The following is a 15,711-nucleotide window of genomic DNA, read 5'->3' as shown; positions in this document are numbered from 1 at the left end:
ATTGGGGGAGTTGGAGGGATTTGGGCCAGTGTGGCTGATGGATGTGGGCTGGGCTTAGGTAAGTTGAGGTGGGTGACAGCCAGCTCTGCTCTCTGTCCCCCACAAGCTGCTTCCCCAGTCTGCTGTGTACCCACTGCCTCTTGGCCTCTCAGCCACTCAGTGTGATGCGGTGCCCTGGCAGGTGGACTGCAGCTGTGGAGGGGTGAGCTCCAGTGCCAGGGCTGGGCAGAGGCCACGGGCACCAAGGGAGAGGGTGTCTGGTGCCCAAGAGCTTGCTTCCCCTGATGGGAGATGCCAGCCTGGCTTGTCCTTGACTCTATCTGGGATGGCCTTGCTGGTGGGAGTGGGCTGTCACTCTTCCACCTCTCCATTCCTTCATCCACCAGCAGCCATCTTGTGCCCTCTGGGGGGCTGGCCCTGGGGTTATAGGAGCCAGATGTGGGGTCTCCCCTTAACCCTTCCCCTATCTTTGCCAGTGGGGCCTTGGACAGGGTGGAGCTTCTGCCCTGAGGTTTGTTCTTCATGATACAGGCCTTGGGTGCTCATCTGCCAAGTGCGGGCAGCGCAGGTCGATCTATGACTCCGGGACCCCAGTCCAGCCTGCCACCCCCATTATGACTTGGTTTGTTTCCTCTGTCCACTCTCTCTGCCACATATACCCCAGAGGCTATTGTGGGCTTTTGCCCAGATGGCAGCCCCACTATGCATTGTCCCACATCTGGCCACAAAGGTGGTCTGACATTATTCCAGCTGCCTGGCAGCTTTTATACCTGGGTCCTTCCTGTTTCCATACGAAGAAGCTGAGCCCTGGGTGTGTGACGGGGCCCAGGGCCCTCTTGCTGTGCTCAGCTCTGTGCCTCTGGGGACTGCCTCTTGAAAGCAGTGTTGAATGGTTAGATCCACATGTCTGGCGTACTGGCCACTCCAGCCCCGCTCTGAGTCCTGGGCCAGGCCCCTCCCATAAGTTCGAAGGAGTTCATAGGAAACTTCAGGCCTAGCCAGCAGCCTCTCTTTGGGCCAATCCCATGGGCCATGGACCAGGTGGACGATCGATGGGAATATCATGGGATGGATTTGGGCCCTGGGGTGATGGGAGGCTGGGCAGTGGTCCCAATGAGAGCAATAAGGATGAGCCAGGGTCAGGGAAGGGGTGACGAGAGTTGACAGGACTTGGCAGGATTTGGGAAGTGGGGGAACGCTGTGGGTGATGTGTCCAGGTTGGTGCCCATGTCTGGGGCGTCGGGGAGGACCTAGGGCTGCAGGACCAGGAGTTCTTGAGAGTGGGCCAGTCTGGGTAGGTGGACATGGGGCCCTAGAGCAAGGCCTCTAGGGCAGATGACCCAGCCACCTCTGTTGGGTGCCGACTGTGTGCTGGTCAGCAGCCCGTGATCCCACATCCCCACCCTGAAGATGTTGCAGAGGCTCAAGCCAAGGGTTGACCTAGGGCCTTTCCCTCCCCTAGGCCTTGGCTCCCCCATCTGCTGCCAGCTCTGAGACCCCCATGGTGGACACCTGGGTGTTGGTTGAGGGAGTCTGGACCCACGGTAGAGGGCAGGGAGGTGATAGGGATGTGTGCACATGAGCAAGTGCCTCTGGGAGCGATGGGCACTGTGCGTTGGGTGCTGTTAGGAGAGCACAGAGATGGATATGCTCAGGCCTGTGGGCCAGGCTGGGTACGCATGCACACATGTGTCCCTGTCAGAGGGACCATGTACATGCACGTGTCTGCTCAGGTCCCTGTCTGCATGTATGTGCCCAGGCGTTTGTAATGGGGGCCAGGCCTTCCCATGATCACTGGCTGACTCACTCTCCTGCCTGCTTGCCTGCCTGCCTGGGTGAAGTCATCGCCCATTTTTAGCTCCCTGAGGTCATTTGCCAGCGGGGGATCTTGGTGCCTTGGAATCCCACTGCTGGGCTGCCCCGGCTGGGTGTTGGTGAGTGATGCTGCAGGGTTGCCAGGCCTTGTTGGGGGTACCTGGCTTTCCTGGACACCCCGTCCCCTCATTCTCCTGATTCTGCACTGTCAGACCCTCGCTGCATGCCAGAGTGAGAAAAACAAGCATTGGGGTCTGAGAAGTATTCCCTTGACCCCCCCCCCAGCCAGAGAGTAGGGGCTTTTCTCTGAGTGTTAATGCAAATGCATGCAAACCTACTCAGGGGCCATACCCCACTGGCCGTGTCCTGGGCAAGGTCCCAGTCCACTAATGTGAATCTTCCTCCTCCTCCCGCCCCTGCACTTGCAGCCGCAAGGGTGACTCCTGAGGCTACTCCATACCTGGCCGCCCCAGGATCCAGCAGAGCTCAGTGCCTGCTACACATCTGCTCCTGCAGTTGCCAAATACAGATGGGACAGCTTGAGGTCCCAGCAGTGACAGGCTGTTCCAGCACCTTCTCCTGCTTCAGAACTATCCTGGCTCCCCAGTGCCCTTGGAGAAGAGCCCAGACCACCCGGCCTGGCAGCTCACCAGTGTGTCCCCACTCTGGACCTCAGTTTACTTCTCTTTCCCAGGGAACAGTGCTCTTCCTTCCTGGCCAGGTCTCTAACAGGCACTCCACCTGCATCCAAAGACTGAGAAGGTGACAGCCAAGGCTGTGGCCCATGAGGGGTGAGGTGTGGCTGAAAGGCTTTGCAAAACTGCCGTCTGTATGGATGCTTGAAATTCCCCCGTTAGCAGTTTGTGAAGTTCTGGGTAGATCTTCTCCCCTCTGTCAGGCCTTAGTTTCCCTTTTATGAAATCACGTGTTGTCCCTTGCTTGGGGGGAGTGGCAGTGTGCCTTCTATGGTTTCTTTTCTGTGTCACCAGAGCCCTGGGGGTGCACCTGTCTTCACATGTTGGTGCAGGCCCCTCCCTGGGCCCCGGAAGAGGTTGCAGGGGCCCAGAACCTCAACATTATGAGCAGTTGGGAGGATCAAGCATTTCTTCAGGACAGGACCCCAACCTGGGGAGATGTCATATGCTGAGGACCTCGGGAGGCAGGCCCTGAGGCAGCTCTGGCCACCTTGTACTGCAAACTTCCGAGGACCAGAGACAAGAGCAGAGTAGGGCCATGACTCCAGGCAGATGCGGGTGGGAGCTGCTGGCCTTCCCTGGGCTACAGCTCTGTGTCTGTGCAGGCCTCAGGGGACTGGGGCCCAGGCAAGGGACCGTCCTGCAAGGCATGGGGCCTGGGCTTCAGAGCAAAGCCTGTCCTCCTGCTGACCCAGCCCTGGCTGTCCAGGAATGTGCTCCTCACTGCCTGATCCCCACAGCTTGGGTTTCAGCTTCTATCCATCCTGGCCAGATGCTGATTCTGGGACACTGGCGCCGTGTGGGGGACCCATCTAGTCAGAAGCCCAGGAGTAGACTCTCAGTCCTTGTGACACTCAGTACAGCAGGGGTCTGGTAGAGCTCTGCTGTGGGCTGACCTGTCGCATTTGAGCCTCAGTTTCTCCCCTGGCAAGTCTGGCCCATAAGCATGTGGGCCTTAGAAGGGCCCCTATCCAGAGCTGTCATCGCTGGAATTCCACCATGGTCATCCCCTATAGGGATGATGGCGGGGGCGAGGTGGGGAGCACAGGTTGAGAATGAGGCAAGTATCCAGGAGCTGAAGGCTGAGGTTGGGAAGACATGGGGGAGGGTGCCCAGCGAGGGGTCTCCGGTGTTGTCAGCGACAAGCCAGGCCTCTTTGACCTGAACCCATTCTCTCTGGGCTGACATGCCACCCAGGGTTTTGGTGGGGGGGCACCGAGTGAGGCAGGGACAGGCCTTACCCACTCAATACCATAAGAGTGTGTGGGCCGGAAGGAGTAAGGGTATTTTGGTGCTCTGAGTACATAGGGCATTCTGGAAGCTGGGTATTTCTGTACTGCTAGGGCATCTAGCTGGCCTTGGGGACAGCAGGAGCCTGCATGTAGTCACAGGAAGTCGGGGAGCAGTACTGAAACTGCCACTCCAAGGCCTTTGCACTCCAGGTTTCTGGGATGGGGCAGGGAGAGGCCCGGGACACCTGGAGGGCGCAGCCAGGGGTGGAAAGCGATGGTAAGAGAGCACCCCGCGCCTCCCACCTCGCCTGCTTGGTCTTCCTGCGGCACTCGGGCCTTACAGCTCAGACAGCGCTGCCCAAGACTGCCTCACTGGGGTCCGGGACTTAATTTTATTTACCAGCTCAGCCCCAGGAGGGCCTGGGATGGAGGGCCAGCCCCTGGGGCCCTCTTTGGGATGGGGCAACAGGGCAGGATCAGCCCAGAGGCAGGAACATGTTGCTGGACTCACCAGCTGGGGCTGAGACAGGCCCTAGGGCGGCAGGTTCCGGGGGCAGGGACGAAGGCATTCCTGGCACCCAGGCCAGTAGGAGCATGTTCACTCCAGGGTGGGTGAGCACTCGGCTCTCCCACTAACACCCACCCACTGCCCCCTTGCCAGGAGCAGAGCCCCGGTAGCCAGGTCTCCCTGGCCACGATGCCGGAGGCACCTGAGGTGCTGGAGGAGACAGTGACGGTGGAGGAGGACCCTGGCACACCCACCTCCCATGTGTCCATTGTTACATCCGAAGATGGCACTACACGGCGTACAGAGACCAAGGTACGGCCGGGCCCAGGTGGTGGGCAGGTGGGCTGTGCAGCCACAGTTGTCCCATCTGTAGAGTGGGCGCATGGCTAAGCCCCCCTGGCACAGTTCATTCGGGTGGAAGACCGAGGCCACTCTGGCTCTGCCGGGTTGTGTCCAGGTTTCTCAGGCTGCCCAGCCCATCGGCTACCCACTTACTCACCAGGTCACCAAGATGGTCAAGACGGTGACTACACGAACAGTGCGCCAGGTGCCCATGGGCCCAGATGGCCTCCCCCTCCTGGATGGTGGCCCCCCGCTAGGGCCCTTCGCTGATGGCCCCCTGGACCGGCACTTCCTGCTGCGTGGGGGCGGCCCGGTGGCCACGCTCTCCCGCACCTACCTCAACAGTGGGGGAGGCTTTCCTGACAGCCCCGAGCCCCGTGATGTCCCCAGCTATGGCAGCCTGTCCCGTGGGTTGGGTGTGCGACCCCCACGTGGTGGCCCCCTTGGCCCAAGTCCCGGCGATGGCTGCTTCACATTGCCTGGCCGCCGTGAGGCCTTCCCTGACGGCCGTGAGCCTGTGCCACCGGCCAGTCGCTCCCAGCCCGAGCGTTTCCAGGCAGAGCCGTACGGCCTGGAGGACGACACACGCAGCCTGGCTGCTGATGACGGGGGTGGTCCGGAGCTGGAGCCTGACTATGGCACGGCCACGAGGAGGAGGCCTGACTGTGGGCGGGGCCTTCGCACTAGGTGAGCACCCTGTGCCCTGCCACCTTCTCCAGAGCGTTTGCCTTCCACTCCCCCACCACAGCGCACCCCACAGGTAGTCTAGCTGCCGGGGCTAAGTTAGTCACACGCATGTCGATTTGAATTGGCCTCCACTTTTCCCAACAACAGCAGCAAGGGCAGCTTCTGGGATAGTGGAAGTTGTACTGGGCACCCTCCCTGCCAATCTGGGGCATGAAAGAAGCTGGGGACAGTGCTCAACACTCGCTGCCGCTGCTCTAGGCAGATGACCCGGAAGACATGAACCCAAGAGGCTCCAGCTGTTTCTCTGAGCTTACGGCCCCAGCCTCTCCCCTGGCCTCCATTTCCCCCATGCATAGTAGCAACCAGAACCCAGATCCCCTGGCCCTTCCTAGTGTTGCCTCTGGTTCTGTCCCCTCTGCTCTCAGTTTCTCTGTCTATAGAGTGGGAACGTGACCACAGCCTGAGTCTGGGTTATGCTGCATGACCGTGGGCGAGACACCTGATCCCTCTTAGCCTCACCCTGTCCCCTGGGAAGTGGGTTTAATGGTGACAACCTACAAGGACATCTTATGCCCTGGGGGACTGGTGGTCTGAATGCCCCTCACATGGCCCTGCCAGGATGACCATGTGCAGGGAGGATGATCACCTCCTCCCCCCATATCCTGGCACCAGCCAGAGATGGGCCTCATGGGAAGGTGGGACCCCCCCAGTCATGGACAGATGTTTCGTAGAAACGCGTTTAGCTCAGAATCAGCAGATACTGCGTGATGATGGGAGTGAGTGAGCTCCCGTCTGGGAGGGATGCAAGCTCTGATGACCATTGGCTAGGCTTTGGCTCTGTCATTGGTTCTGAGCAGTTGTTGCTGGGCTTGGGTGTGACTCTCAGCACCCACGTAGTCTGTGGGGCCAAGTACCAATGCTGTAGGCCCAGCCCCACCCTCTGTAGGTTCACAGTCCCTGGAGAAAGTGTGATGGGGCAGCTCAGGGGCAGGGCCAGTAGCCCCTGAGAAGACGTTCACGTGCCCTGCTCACCCACACAGGGCCTATGAGGATGTGGCAGCTGATGGTGGTGAGCTGATGGAGGAGCGGCCCCCTTTCCCAGCCACGACAGCACCCCTGGCCCAGCCAGAACGGGGCAGCCTGGGCAGCCTGGACCGGGTGGTGCGGCGCTCACCCTCGGTTGACAGCGCCCGCAAGGAGCCTCGCTGGCGGGACCCCGAGCTGCCTGAGGTACTGGCCATGTTGCGGCACCCCGTGGACCCTGTGAAGGCTAATGCGGCTGCCTACCTGCAGCACCTGTGCTTTGAGAATGAGGGTGTCAAGCGGCGTGTACGGCAGCTGCGGGGGCTTCCGCTACTCGTGGCTCTGCTGGACCATCCAAGGGCGGAGGTTCGACGCAGGGCCTGTGGGGCACTGCGCAATCTCTCCTATGGTCGAGACACTGACAACAAGGCCGCCATTCGGGACTGTGGTGGCGTGCCCGCCCTGGTGCGTCTCCTGCGGGCCGCCCGGGACAACGAGGTCCGAGAGCTCGTCACGGGTGAGTGGCACCTGGCTGCCCTGCATCTTCCAGGAAGAGACGAGAGCAAGGCTTGGCCAGGGGAAGCACCCCATTTAGTCAGGAGTCCCAGCTACTGGGGGCAGGCCTCAGGCTCAGACGCTGTGAAAGGTCCTCAATCTCATCTTCTGGACTTTGTTGCCACTGGTGGCCCTGGCACTGGGCTCCTTAGGGAGAACCCCCTGCTCACCTGGCCCCATGATGACAACTCTGAGTCCAGCCTCCCTGGTCCCACCCCTAATAGGGCAGTGGTGGGGATTGTGCCTTGTGGGACCTCAGTGGCCAGGCAGGGTCACATGACCACCTCTCACTGTGGCCCTATGGTCCCAGGAGTGGTAGTCCCACCCACCCATGTGGTTGGGAAGGGGTGGAAAAGAGATAGCACCTGCAGTGTCCAGCCCCAGGCTTCCTGCCAGCCCTTGCTCTGTGTCCCAGCCCCTCTTGGTTCCTCCCGAGCTTTGCGCCACTACTGGATGCCCAAGACCTCTCACGGCTTTTGTCACTTCTGGTCTGAGCTGGGATATGCTGGAGGGTGGGTCAGGTCCTAAGCAGGGTCACATGGGAGGTAGGGAGGCAGTGCCTGTGGTCAGCACTGGCTGGTCGATGGTGCCCTGCAGGCACACTCTGGAACCTGTCATCCTACGAGCCCCTGAAGATGGTGATCATTGACCATGGCCTACAGACACTGACCCACGAGGTCATTGTGCCCCACTCGGGCTGGGAGCGAGAGCCCAATGAGGACTCCAAGCCGCGGGACGCCGAGTGGACTACTGTCTTCAAGAACACATCAGGCTGCTTGAGGTGGGGGCGGGGCTGGGCTTGGGCACCCCCGAGCGGTCTCCCAGGGCTATTCTTGGTCAAGGAGGCGGGAGCCAGGCACCAGAGCCTACGTGCAAACAGCTGTCCTGGAGATAGCCATGTCCTTGTATCTCAGATAATGTGGAATACAACTAGTTGCCTAAGTCTTAGGGTTTCAGAGCCATGTCACAATTCCTGCCCGAGTCCTGTGAATGAGACCTGATGGGGCTGTACTCACCCCCAACGGCTGTCTCTGAACAAGGTCTGCCACCCTGTTGTGTGGTACCCATGGCTGCAGCCCGGCCCAGCTTTCACTCACTCTCCTATCACTGTGACAACCAGGAGTTGGGGAGCCAGGACCTTCATCTCCAGTATGCCTTGGGGGCCTCATCCCACCTCTTTATGACCTCTGCTCCCCCCCGACCTCAGGAGGCCCAGCAGAGACTCCACAGGCAGTCCTTAGTCCCCATGCTCCTGACTGTCCAACAAGACACCGCCCCATGGCCTTACAGGGTTCTGACCTCAGAAAAAGCAGAGCCCAGAGCTTCCACTGGGGCACGGGGAGCCCACAATTTCCCGTGTACCAATTCAAGCCTCTGGACCTACCTCTATTCCTTTCCAGTTCAGCTGGGAGTCAGGAAATGCCCTCCCCCCTTCCTCAGGGTCTCAGCCATCAGAGCACCCCTGCCCCACCTTCACTGCTCCAGGATGGTATCATCTGCCAATAGCCCCAACAGGGCAGCGTCAGGGCCCATTTTACAGATGAAGACAAGATCCCAGGGCCAGGCAGGGGCCAGGGGAGTTCCCATTGGAGCCGGGGGTCATGGTGCTTGCTCTTGGCCACCCAGGAACGTGAGCTCGGATGGTGCAGAGGCCCGGCGGCGACTCCGGGAGTGTGAAGGGCTGGTGGACGCACTCTTACACGCCTTGCAGTCAGCAGTGGGCAGGAAGGACACAGACAACAAGGTGGGTGGGGGGTGGGGGGGCAGACAGGGCAGTCTCAGCAAGTCCCAGGATGGCCAGTCTCTTAGTCTCACAGCCTCCTACAGAGGGTTGTGGAGGCAAACCAGGAACGGGGCCCAGGGGCTTGAACTGTCTGGGAGGCAGAGGGGAACAGGCACGCATATCTGGGGCAGCGTGGGTCACCTTATAGTGGCCATACTGTGAAACAGGCCTGCCACAAAGCCCCAGGCAAGGTCCTCCATGCAGTAGAGGTCTCACCCTTTTCCTCCCATGGCCCCTCCCTGAGGCTTCTCGCCTATGTGGGTCCCCTAGCTCAGGCTTCCATATCTACACCCCCAGTCTTCTTGCTACACTCTGGCTGTGCAGTCTTCTCTGAGGGGGTCAGCATTCCCTGCACCCCCCGGCCGTGCCCCACCAGCTCTCCTCTCCCCACAGTCGGTGGAAAACTGTGTGTGCATCATGCGGAACCTATCCTACCACGTGCACAGGGAGGTGCCTGGGGCTGACAGGTACCAGGAGGGCGAGCCTGGGCCCCCCGGCGCTGCTGCAGGCGCCCAGCGCCGGAGGCGGGACGATGCTGGCTGCTTCGGTGGCAAGAAGGCCAAAGGTGGGACTGGGGGACCGCTTTAGGACCACTTCTCCCTGCTCCCTGGGCGGAAGGCTCTCCATACCCAAGGCAGGCAGGGCAGCAGGGGGCCAAGGAAGGTACCCCATCCTGGGGTGCCCAGCTGACAGGCCCTGCCTGGGTCCATTTGCAGTGGGGCCCCCAGGGGAGGGCAGGAGGGAACCCATGTGGTGGTTTCCACCCAGGCCTGGATCCAGTCCCTCAGCTCCAGGAAGGGTTCTGTGGACCCAAGTGTGGAAAGCACTGACGGCAGTGCTGCGTCCCGCATTGGTGGAGCACCGAGACTGAGAAGCCCTGAGGGCAGCACTGCACCCTGCCCGCACAACACCCTGACCTCCAGGGTGCGGATTCCAACATTCCCCACCCAGCAACTGCCAGGTCGAGCCTGCACTTACTGCACCTGCCTCACTCGTGTGGGCCTTTTCTGATCCCTGTCCCACTTGTGGGCACTCGGCCCTCAGAAGTGATGGGATGAGATTCCTTGTCCTATCTGCTCAACCCAGGGTGTGCAGTGGGAAGTTGAGGCCTCCTGGGAGGGTGTGGGGGGTGCTGCCGCTCAGGCTCATCTCCTCTTTCCTGTGCTTCCTCCGGCTGCCTAGAGGAGTGGTTCCATCAAGGTGAGTCCCTGTCTGTCCTGCTGTCCAGCCCTGGTGTGTACAATAGGCACCAGGGAGCCACCCCTTCTCAATTGCTCAGGCAGTGGTCTCCATGACAACTGCAGGGCCTTCCAGCCTCAGGGCCCTGCCCCATCCCCAGTCCCTTCTCTGTGCAGCCATCTCCATGACAACGACAGGAATATATCTTGGACTGGTTTGGAGGACAAGGGGCTGTCCCTCTGTAACCTCAGAGTTTGCTCCTCAGGCAGGGCTGGCCCTGGAGCTGGGGCAAAGCTAAGACGGGCAGGGCCTTGGGGTGTCCATCTCCAGGGGTGCCAGGGAGCAGTCTGCCCCTCTGATGGAATGGGGCCACGTGTGGCTCAGACAGAGACCACACAGAGGCCGCAGGAGATCAGGCAGGGTAAGGGCCCCAGAGCATCTAAACTTAGCCCTGCTGCCTTCAAGAGGAGGAGAAACTCCCTCATCTGAGGTGGTGACACACAGAGGTGTGCAGGTTGAGGCTGATAGGTGTTAGGTGGTACTGCTGCAGGGGCTTGGCCTGTGAGTGTGGGTCTCTCCTGGCTAACAGCCTGGTGTAGGGTCCAGGCCCCACACAGGCAAGTTCCTCCATGGGTGGGACTCGGCCCTAGCCCTGCCTCTTACAACCAGACACATGTCCTGTGCCTGTCAGACCTCGGCTTCCCTGTCTGCAGCTACCTGCCACCCAGCCAGGCTCCTGGATCCCTCAGTTCACACATTTGGCAGCCACAAGGAGGCCATTGGGCAGGTCTGCAATGCAGCTCCTAGCACCTGATGGGAGATGAGTCCTGGTTGCTCGGCAGGGCTGGGACGTCTCCAGGGCTGGGCCCCACTGCCACCAATGCCCTCCCCTGGACCAGTCTGCTGGCCTGAACTCAGAATGCCTCTGCTCCCCGGGCCTCGTGGTGCCTTGTCTTGGACATGGGGGTGCTTTTTGAGCCCTGGGCAGGAAAGTGCTGTGTCCAGCTCTCCTGACACACACCTGCCCACCACAGGGTTTGCCTCACCTCCTGCTGCTCTTCTGTTCCAGGGAAGAAAGATGGTGAAATGGACAGGAACTTTGACACACTGGACCTGCCCAAGAGAACTGAGGCTGCCAAGGGTGAGTGGGTGGAGGTGGAGTCCAGGCTCAGGCCTGTCTAGGTAGTGAAGCTTTGTGCCACCAAGAAGGCCTTAAAGGACCTTGGGGATCCGATAAGAAAACTGGGGCCCATGGTTGTGGGGTTCCCTGGAGGACTCTCTGTTCCTGGGCCCCTGTGGAGGGTATAGAATCAGGATCAGTGCCATAGGTCATTTTGGGCAGGATGGGGTGACAGGCCAGGCACTTGCTGGGTCACTGTCCCACTTGTCCCACTTGGAGTGAGGCCCTCAGTGAAGGGCAAGGACTGGCTGGCTGGGCCTCCAGTGTCAGCTGAGGGGCTTGGGTTTACTCTGAGGGGTTTGGGAGCCAGGAGGATGCAATCAGATCCAGTAAGGAGGCTGGGCCAGATCACCCTGACTCATGCAGGACAGTGGTCTGACCTCCACGTCCCCTGTGTCTGTTGAAGACCTAATGTGTGCTGGCACTGTTCTGTGTAATGGGAATGCAGCCTGAGTGAGACGTCCCACCTGGTGAGCCCTAGGCCACAGTCCACCCTGCCAGCCCAGGTGCCACCAAGCAGGGCGGAAAGGACCAGCCACAGGAGGTCTGGGGAGCATCACAGGATAAGGAACCGGCCTGGGCCAACACCAGGGGGCAGCGTGTTTGGAGAACAGGAAGCCCTGCCAGGTTGAAGTGGAGGGATCATGGGACATAAGGACTGGGAGGCGGTGGTGACATGGGGCGGGAGGACAGGGGACAGGGAGATAATGTCCAGGAACAGGTAGAAGCCCTAGTATGCGGACAGCAGTCTTGGAAGCCTGCTCTGCCCTTCATCTCTGAAACATGGTTGCCAAGTGCTGCCAGGTCTGGGGCTCATGGAGGGTGGGCCATGTTGCTAGGGGAATGACCCTGGTAACACAGCCTCTGTTACGCCTGGGAGAGAGCTGGCCTTGTTAGGGAAAGTGGGTCTTGTTGCTAGGCCCCATCTCCCAGTTGCACAGCCTCTGTTAGCTACCCAGGAGGGTGGACCCTATTGCCAGGGAGTTTGAATCCTGTTGCTAGGGGAGTGGCCCTGGTTACAAGGCCCCAGTTAGCAGTGGGAAGGGGAGTTCCTGTTGTGAGGGGAGCAACCCCGATTGCTGCCTTTTTCCCCACCCAAGGCCTCCTGGATGCTCCAGTTGCCAGGCAGGTCTAATCCCATTTCTTTGGCAGCAGGGTGAAGGAAAGACAGCCTCGCCCAAACCCTTTACCTCCTTATGGAGTCTGTGTTTCTCTGTGAAGTGGGAATGCTTTTCCTCTTGGGTGGCCATAACATTGATGTTAAACATTCCCTGACTGCACCACACTCATCCCTGGGCCCCAGCTCACCCTTGCCCTGGGATGAGAGGGGAGGAAAGGGGTGATGGAAGGAGGTCTGGGTGACTGTGGGTTGCGGCTGTTGTGTGCACAGGCTTTGAGTTGCTGTACCAGCCTGAAGTGGTCCGTCTCTACCTCTCCTTGCTCACGGAGAGCCGCAACTTCAACACCCTGGAGGCTGCTGCCGGCGCCCTACAGAACCTCAGCGCTGGCAACTGGATGGTGAGAGGCCACGTCTGGCAGGGAGGAGACAGAGAGGGAATCCCAGGCGTTCCTGTTGGTGCCTGCCCCCGCCTTTGCCTATACTGGGGGGCGGGGAGGGGACACTGCGCCTCCCCACCGTCTGGGAGGTTTAAGACACAAGGGCTGCAAGCAGTGCGCCCCCGGTGGTGGGTGGGTGGAGGGGAGCTTCTCTTGGAGGTGGAGTTGAGCTGCTGGGGTAGAGCTTCGTCAGAAGGACAACCCTGCTGCAGGGAGTGGTCAGGGCTCAGGTGGGAGAGTATCCGTGTGCGGTGTGACGCTGCGTGCTGAGCGCACTCTGCCTCCTCCGCCAACACCGCCACAGTGGGCTACGTACATTCGCGCCACCGTGCGCAAGGAGCGCGGTCTGCCGGTTCTAGTGGAGCTGCTGCAGTCCGAGACTGACAAGGTGGTACGTGCAGTCGCCATCGCCCTGCGCAACCTCTCGCTGGACCGGCGCAACAAGGACCTCATCGGTGAGGACGCAGGTGGGGCCGAGCCGGGATGTGAGCCGGGTGGGCGGCCTTGGAGGGCTTGGGTACGGGTGGTTCAGGGGTCCGGCCCACCCCGTCGCTCGGTCGCCGCTGCAGGAGCTCCGGTCTCCCTGAACCTGTCTGAAGCGTAGCCCCCAGTGCACCGTTTCCTTGCGCGTTTCCCTCCCCTGAATCCCAATCCTCCCTGCAGGGGCGGGCAGATGCGGGTCCTAACACCCGACCCCGCCTCTCAGGGAGCTACGCCATGGCGGAGCTAGTGCGCAACGTGCGCAACGCTCAGGCCCCAGCACGACCCGGGGCCCGTCTGGAGGAGGACACGGTGGTTGCGGTGCTCAACACCATCCACGAGATCGTGTCCGACAGTTTGGACAACGCGCGCTCGCTACTGCAGGCCCGCGGTGTGCCGGCTCTGGTGGCCCTGGGTGCCTCCAGGTGCGTGTGGGCGGGCCCGGGGGCGGGCCCGGGTGGCTGGGAGCCGGCCAGAAACTGACCCCACCCTGGGCCTGGCCGCAGCCAATCGGTGCGCGAGGAGAAGGCCGCGTCCCACGTGCTGCAGACAGTGTGGAGCTACAAGGAGCTGCGTGGTGCCCTGCAGAAGGATGGTTGGACCAAGGCGCGCTTCCAGGTGCGGCCTGCGCAGCCTTTCTCTCTCACTTTGCCAGGCTGGGTCTCCTGCTGGACCACCTCTGACCCCTGTCCCTGTGTGTTTTGTGCCCTGCCCTCCTCCAGTCCGCTGCTGCTAATGCCAAGGGGCCCAAGGGAACACTGAGTCCTGGAGGCTTCGATGACAGCACGCTGCCACTGGTGGACAAGAGCCTTGGTGAGTAAGGGATGGGGTTGGGGGGCATGGGACCCATCCCTGAGGTTCAAGAGTGGCTCCTCCACCTGGGTGCATTGATGGGGACGAGGCAGGTAAGGGGTAGAGGAGGGAGGCAGGCGTTCTTACAGGAAAATGGCTCCAGGGTGGTCCCCTTCGCTGATTGCAGTCTCCTACAGCTTCTGTATCCAAGTTGGGGCGGGTCTTTGCCAGTGGGCAGTGGCTCAGCAGAGGGATACAAAGATGTTAGTGACAAAGGGTCTCCGAGGCCATGAGTTTATCTGCCCTGGTCCCCCCCATCCCCCTCCCCACTGCTTGCAACCAGCCAGCTGCTTGCTTGTGCCTTGCAGATGGTGAGAAGCCGAGCAGCCGGGATGTGATCCCCATGGAGGCTCTTGGCCCAGGTGAATGCAGGTGCAGGGCTGCTTGTTTCCTGTGGCGGGGGAGTCTGAGATGGGCCAGGTGGTTTTGCTGAGGGAGGGAGGGAGGGAGGGAGGAAGAGAGAGAGAGAGAGGGAGAGAGAAGGTGCTGGGAAGGGTTTCCCAAGAGGTTCTGGTTAAAAAAGATTTGGTTTAGAGGTGCTCAGGGAGTAAGGAGCAAGGCCGCCAGGGAGAGGTCAGTGCCCGGCTAGGGTATCTGGTCTGCCAGCTGAGATGCTGTAGGATCCTGAGCTGCCAGTGGGGAGCAAATGAGTGGCTTCAAGGCCTGAACCACATGACGCTAGGGCTGGTGAGAACTGGGGGGGAGGGGCTATGAGAACCTGTGCCTGGCCTCCAGGATGGTGCTGGGGAGGGCAGGTGGGGGCCCTCTCCAGGAGCACCCTGTCCCGGAAGCCCCCTGTCTGCACTGAGGGAGGATCTGCTCAGTGGTCCCTGCCCCTCAGAATTCCCCTCGTGCCCCCACCCCACAGATGGATACTCCACAGTGGACCGAAGGGAACGGAGGGCTCGAGGCAGTGCATCCATAGGGGAGACCTGTGAGAAGGAACTGTTGAAAGTGAGTGGCTGTGGGTAGGTGCCCAGAGAGGTGGCAGGACTAGGGGTTGCCTGGAGAGGGGCCCAGGCAAGATGCTGAGTTTGGTCTGGGTCTTGGGGCCTCCCTGGGGTGGGGAGTGGCCCTCCTTGTCAGAAAGTTCATGTTAGAGTCAGTTTGTGGGTGCAGCTGGTTCAAAGCTGAGCATCTATTGGAGAAAAGGGGCAAGTGACAGAGGGCGCTGACCAGCACAGTGCACAGGGCCAGGGGAGTCTGAGCAAGTGTGTCTGGACCCTTCTCTGCATGTGTGTGCGTGAGCGAGGTCCCACAATGGTCCTGTCTCCAGGGCAGCACCTGCCACCTGCTCTGTGCCAACCCACTGGCTTTGGGCACAGGCCTCCGTGCATCCATGAGTCATTCTGCTTCTGTGCGAGCCACACTAGCTGGGCTCCCCGTCCCCTCAGCACTCCCCTCCGAGCACCAGCATCGGCCCTGCCCTTCTGACCAGGCCAGCCCCCACTGTCAGCTCTGACTAACCTGCTCTGTTCTGCCCCTAACGCCCTCCTGCCTTCCTGCCCATGCCTGTCTGCTACAGCCCGACCCCAGCAGGAAGGTTCCTCCTCCAGGGCCCAGCCGGCCCGCAGTCAGGCTGGTGGACGCCGTGGGGGACACTAAGCCTCAGCCCGTTGACTCCTGGGTCTAGCTTGCATGCCTGGTACGTTCTCTCCTCTGGTTGTTCGTCCAACTGTTTTCTGTCCTTTGGGCAGGGGCTTCTCATGAATCTGTGGTGGCTGCATGCTCTGCTTTCCCTGTGTGCTCCCTGATGGGACCCCTACCTCGGGGCCAGCCTGCCCAAATGCCCACCTTAGGGAAGGACAGGCCAAGGTGTGAGA

General features: G+C 60.9%; 1 protein-coding gene across 5 annotated transcripts in view; it reads left to right on the top strand.

Moving 5' to 3' along the window:
• The window catches only part of ARVCF (ARVCF delta catenin family member), a 57,517-nt gene that overhangs the window by 40,681 nt on the left and 1,125 nt on the right, over positions 1-15,711 (top strand). For 2 of the 5 annotated variants that reach the window (XM_081037914.1, XM_081037916.1), the window contains 16 exons: positions 4,404-4,562; positions 4,753-5,279; positions 6,320-6,819; positions 7,455-7,638; positions 8,484-8,601; positions 9,034-9,205; positions 9,823-9,840; positions 10,889-10,960; positions 12,390-12,517; positions 12,861-13,011; positions 13,263-13,461; positions 13,543-13,654; positions 13,759-13,849; positions 14,197-14,250; positions 14,757-14,842; positions 15,414-15,533. In XM_081037914.1, the coding sequence (XP_080894040.1) occupies positions 4,404-4,562; positions 4,753-5,279; positions 6,320-6,819; positions 7,455-7,638; positions 8,484-8,601; positions 9,034-9,205; positions 9,823-9,840; positions 10,889-10,960; positions 12,390-12,517; positions 12,861-13,011; positions 13,263-13,461; positions 13,543-13,654; positions 13,759-13,849; positions 14,197-14,250; positions 14,757-14,842; positions 15,414-15,521 (2,679 nt within the window). In that variant the 3' untranslated portion in view covers positions 15,522-15,533. The remainder of the gene's footprint in view (positions 1-4,403; positions 4,563-4,752; positions 5,280-6,319; positions 6,820-7,454; positions 7,639-8,483; positions 8,602-9,033; positions 9,206-9,822; positions 9,841-10,888; positions 10,961-12,389; positions 12,518-12,860; positions 13,012-13,262; positions 13,462-13,542; positions 13,655-13,758; positions 13,850-14,196; positions 14,251-14,756; positions 14,843-15,413; positions 15,534-15,711) is intronic. The other 3 variants (XM_081037915.1, XM_081037917.1, XM_081037918.1) reach the window with 2 other exon arrangements.

The sequence above is a fragment of the Rhinolophus hipposideros genome (genome assembly GCF_964194185.1).
Source record: "Rhinolophus hipposideros genome assembly, chromosome: 24".
Lineage (NCBI taxonomy): Eukaryota > Metazoa > Chordata > Mammalia > Chiroptera > Rhinolophidae > Rhinolophus > Rhinolophus hipposideros.
Note: the sequence above shows the minus strand (reverse complement) of the source record. Positions and strands in the feature narration are given on the sequence as shown.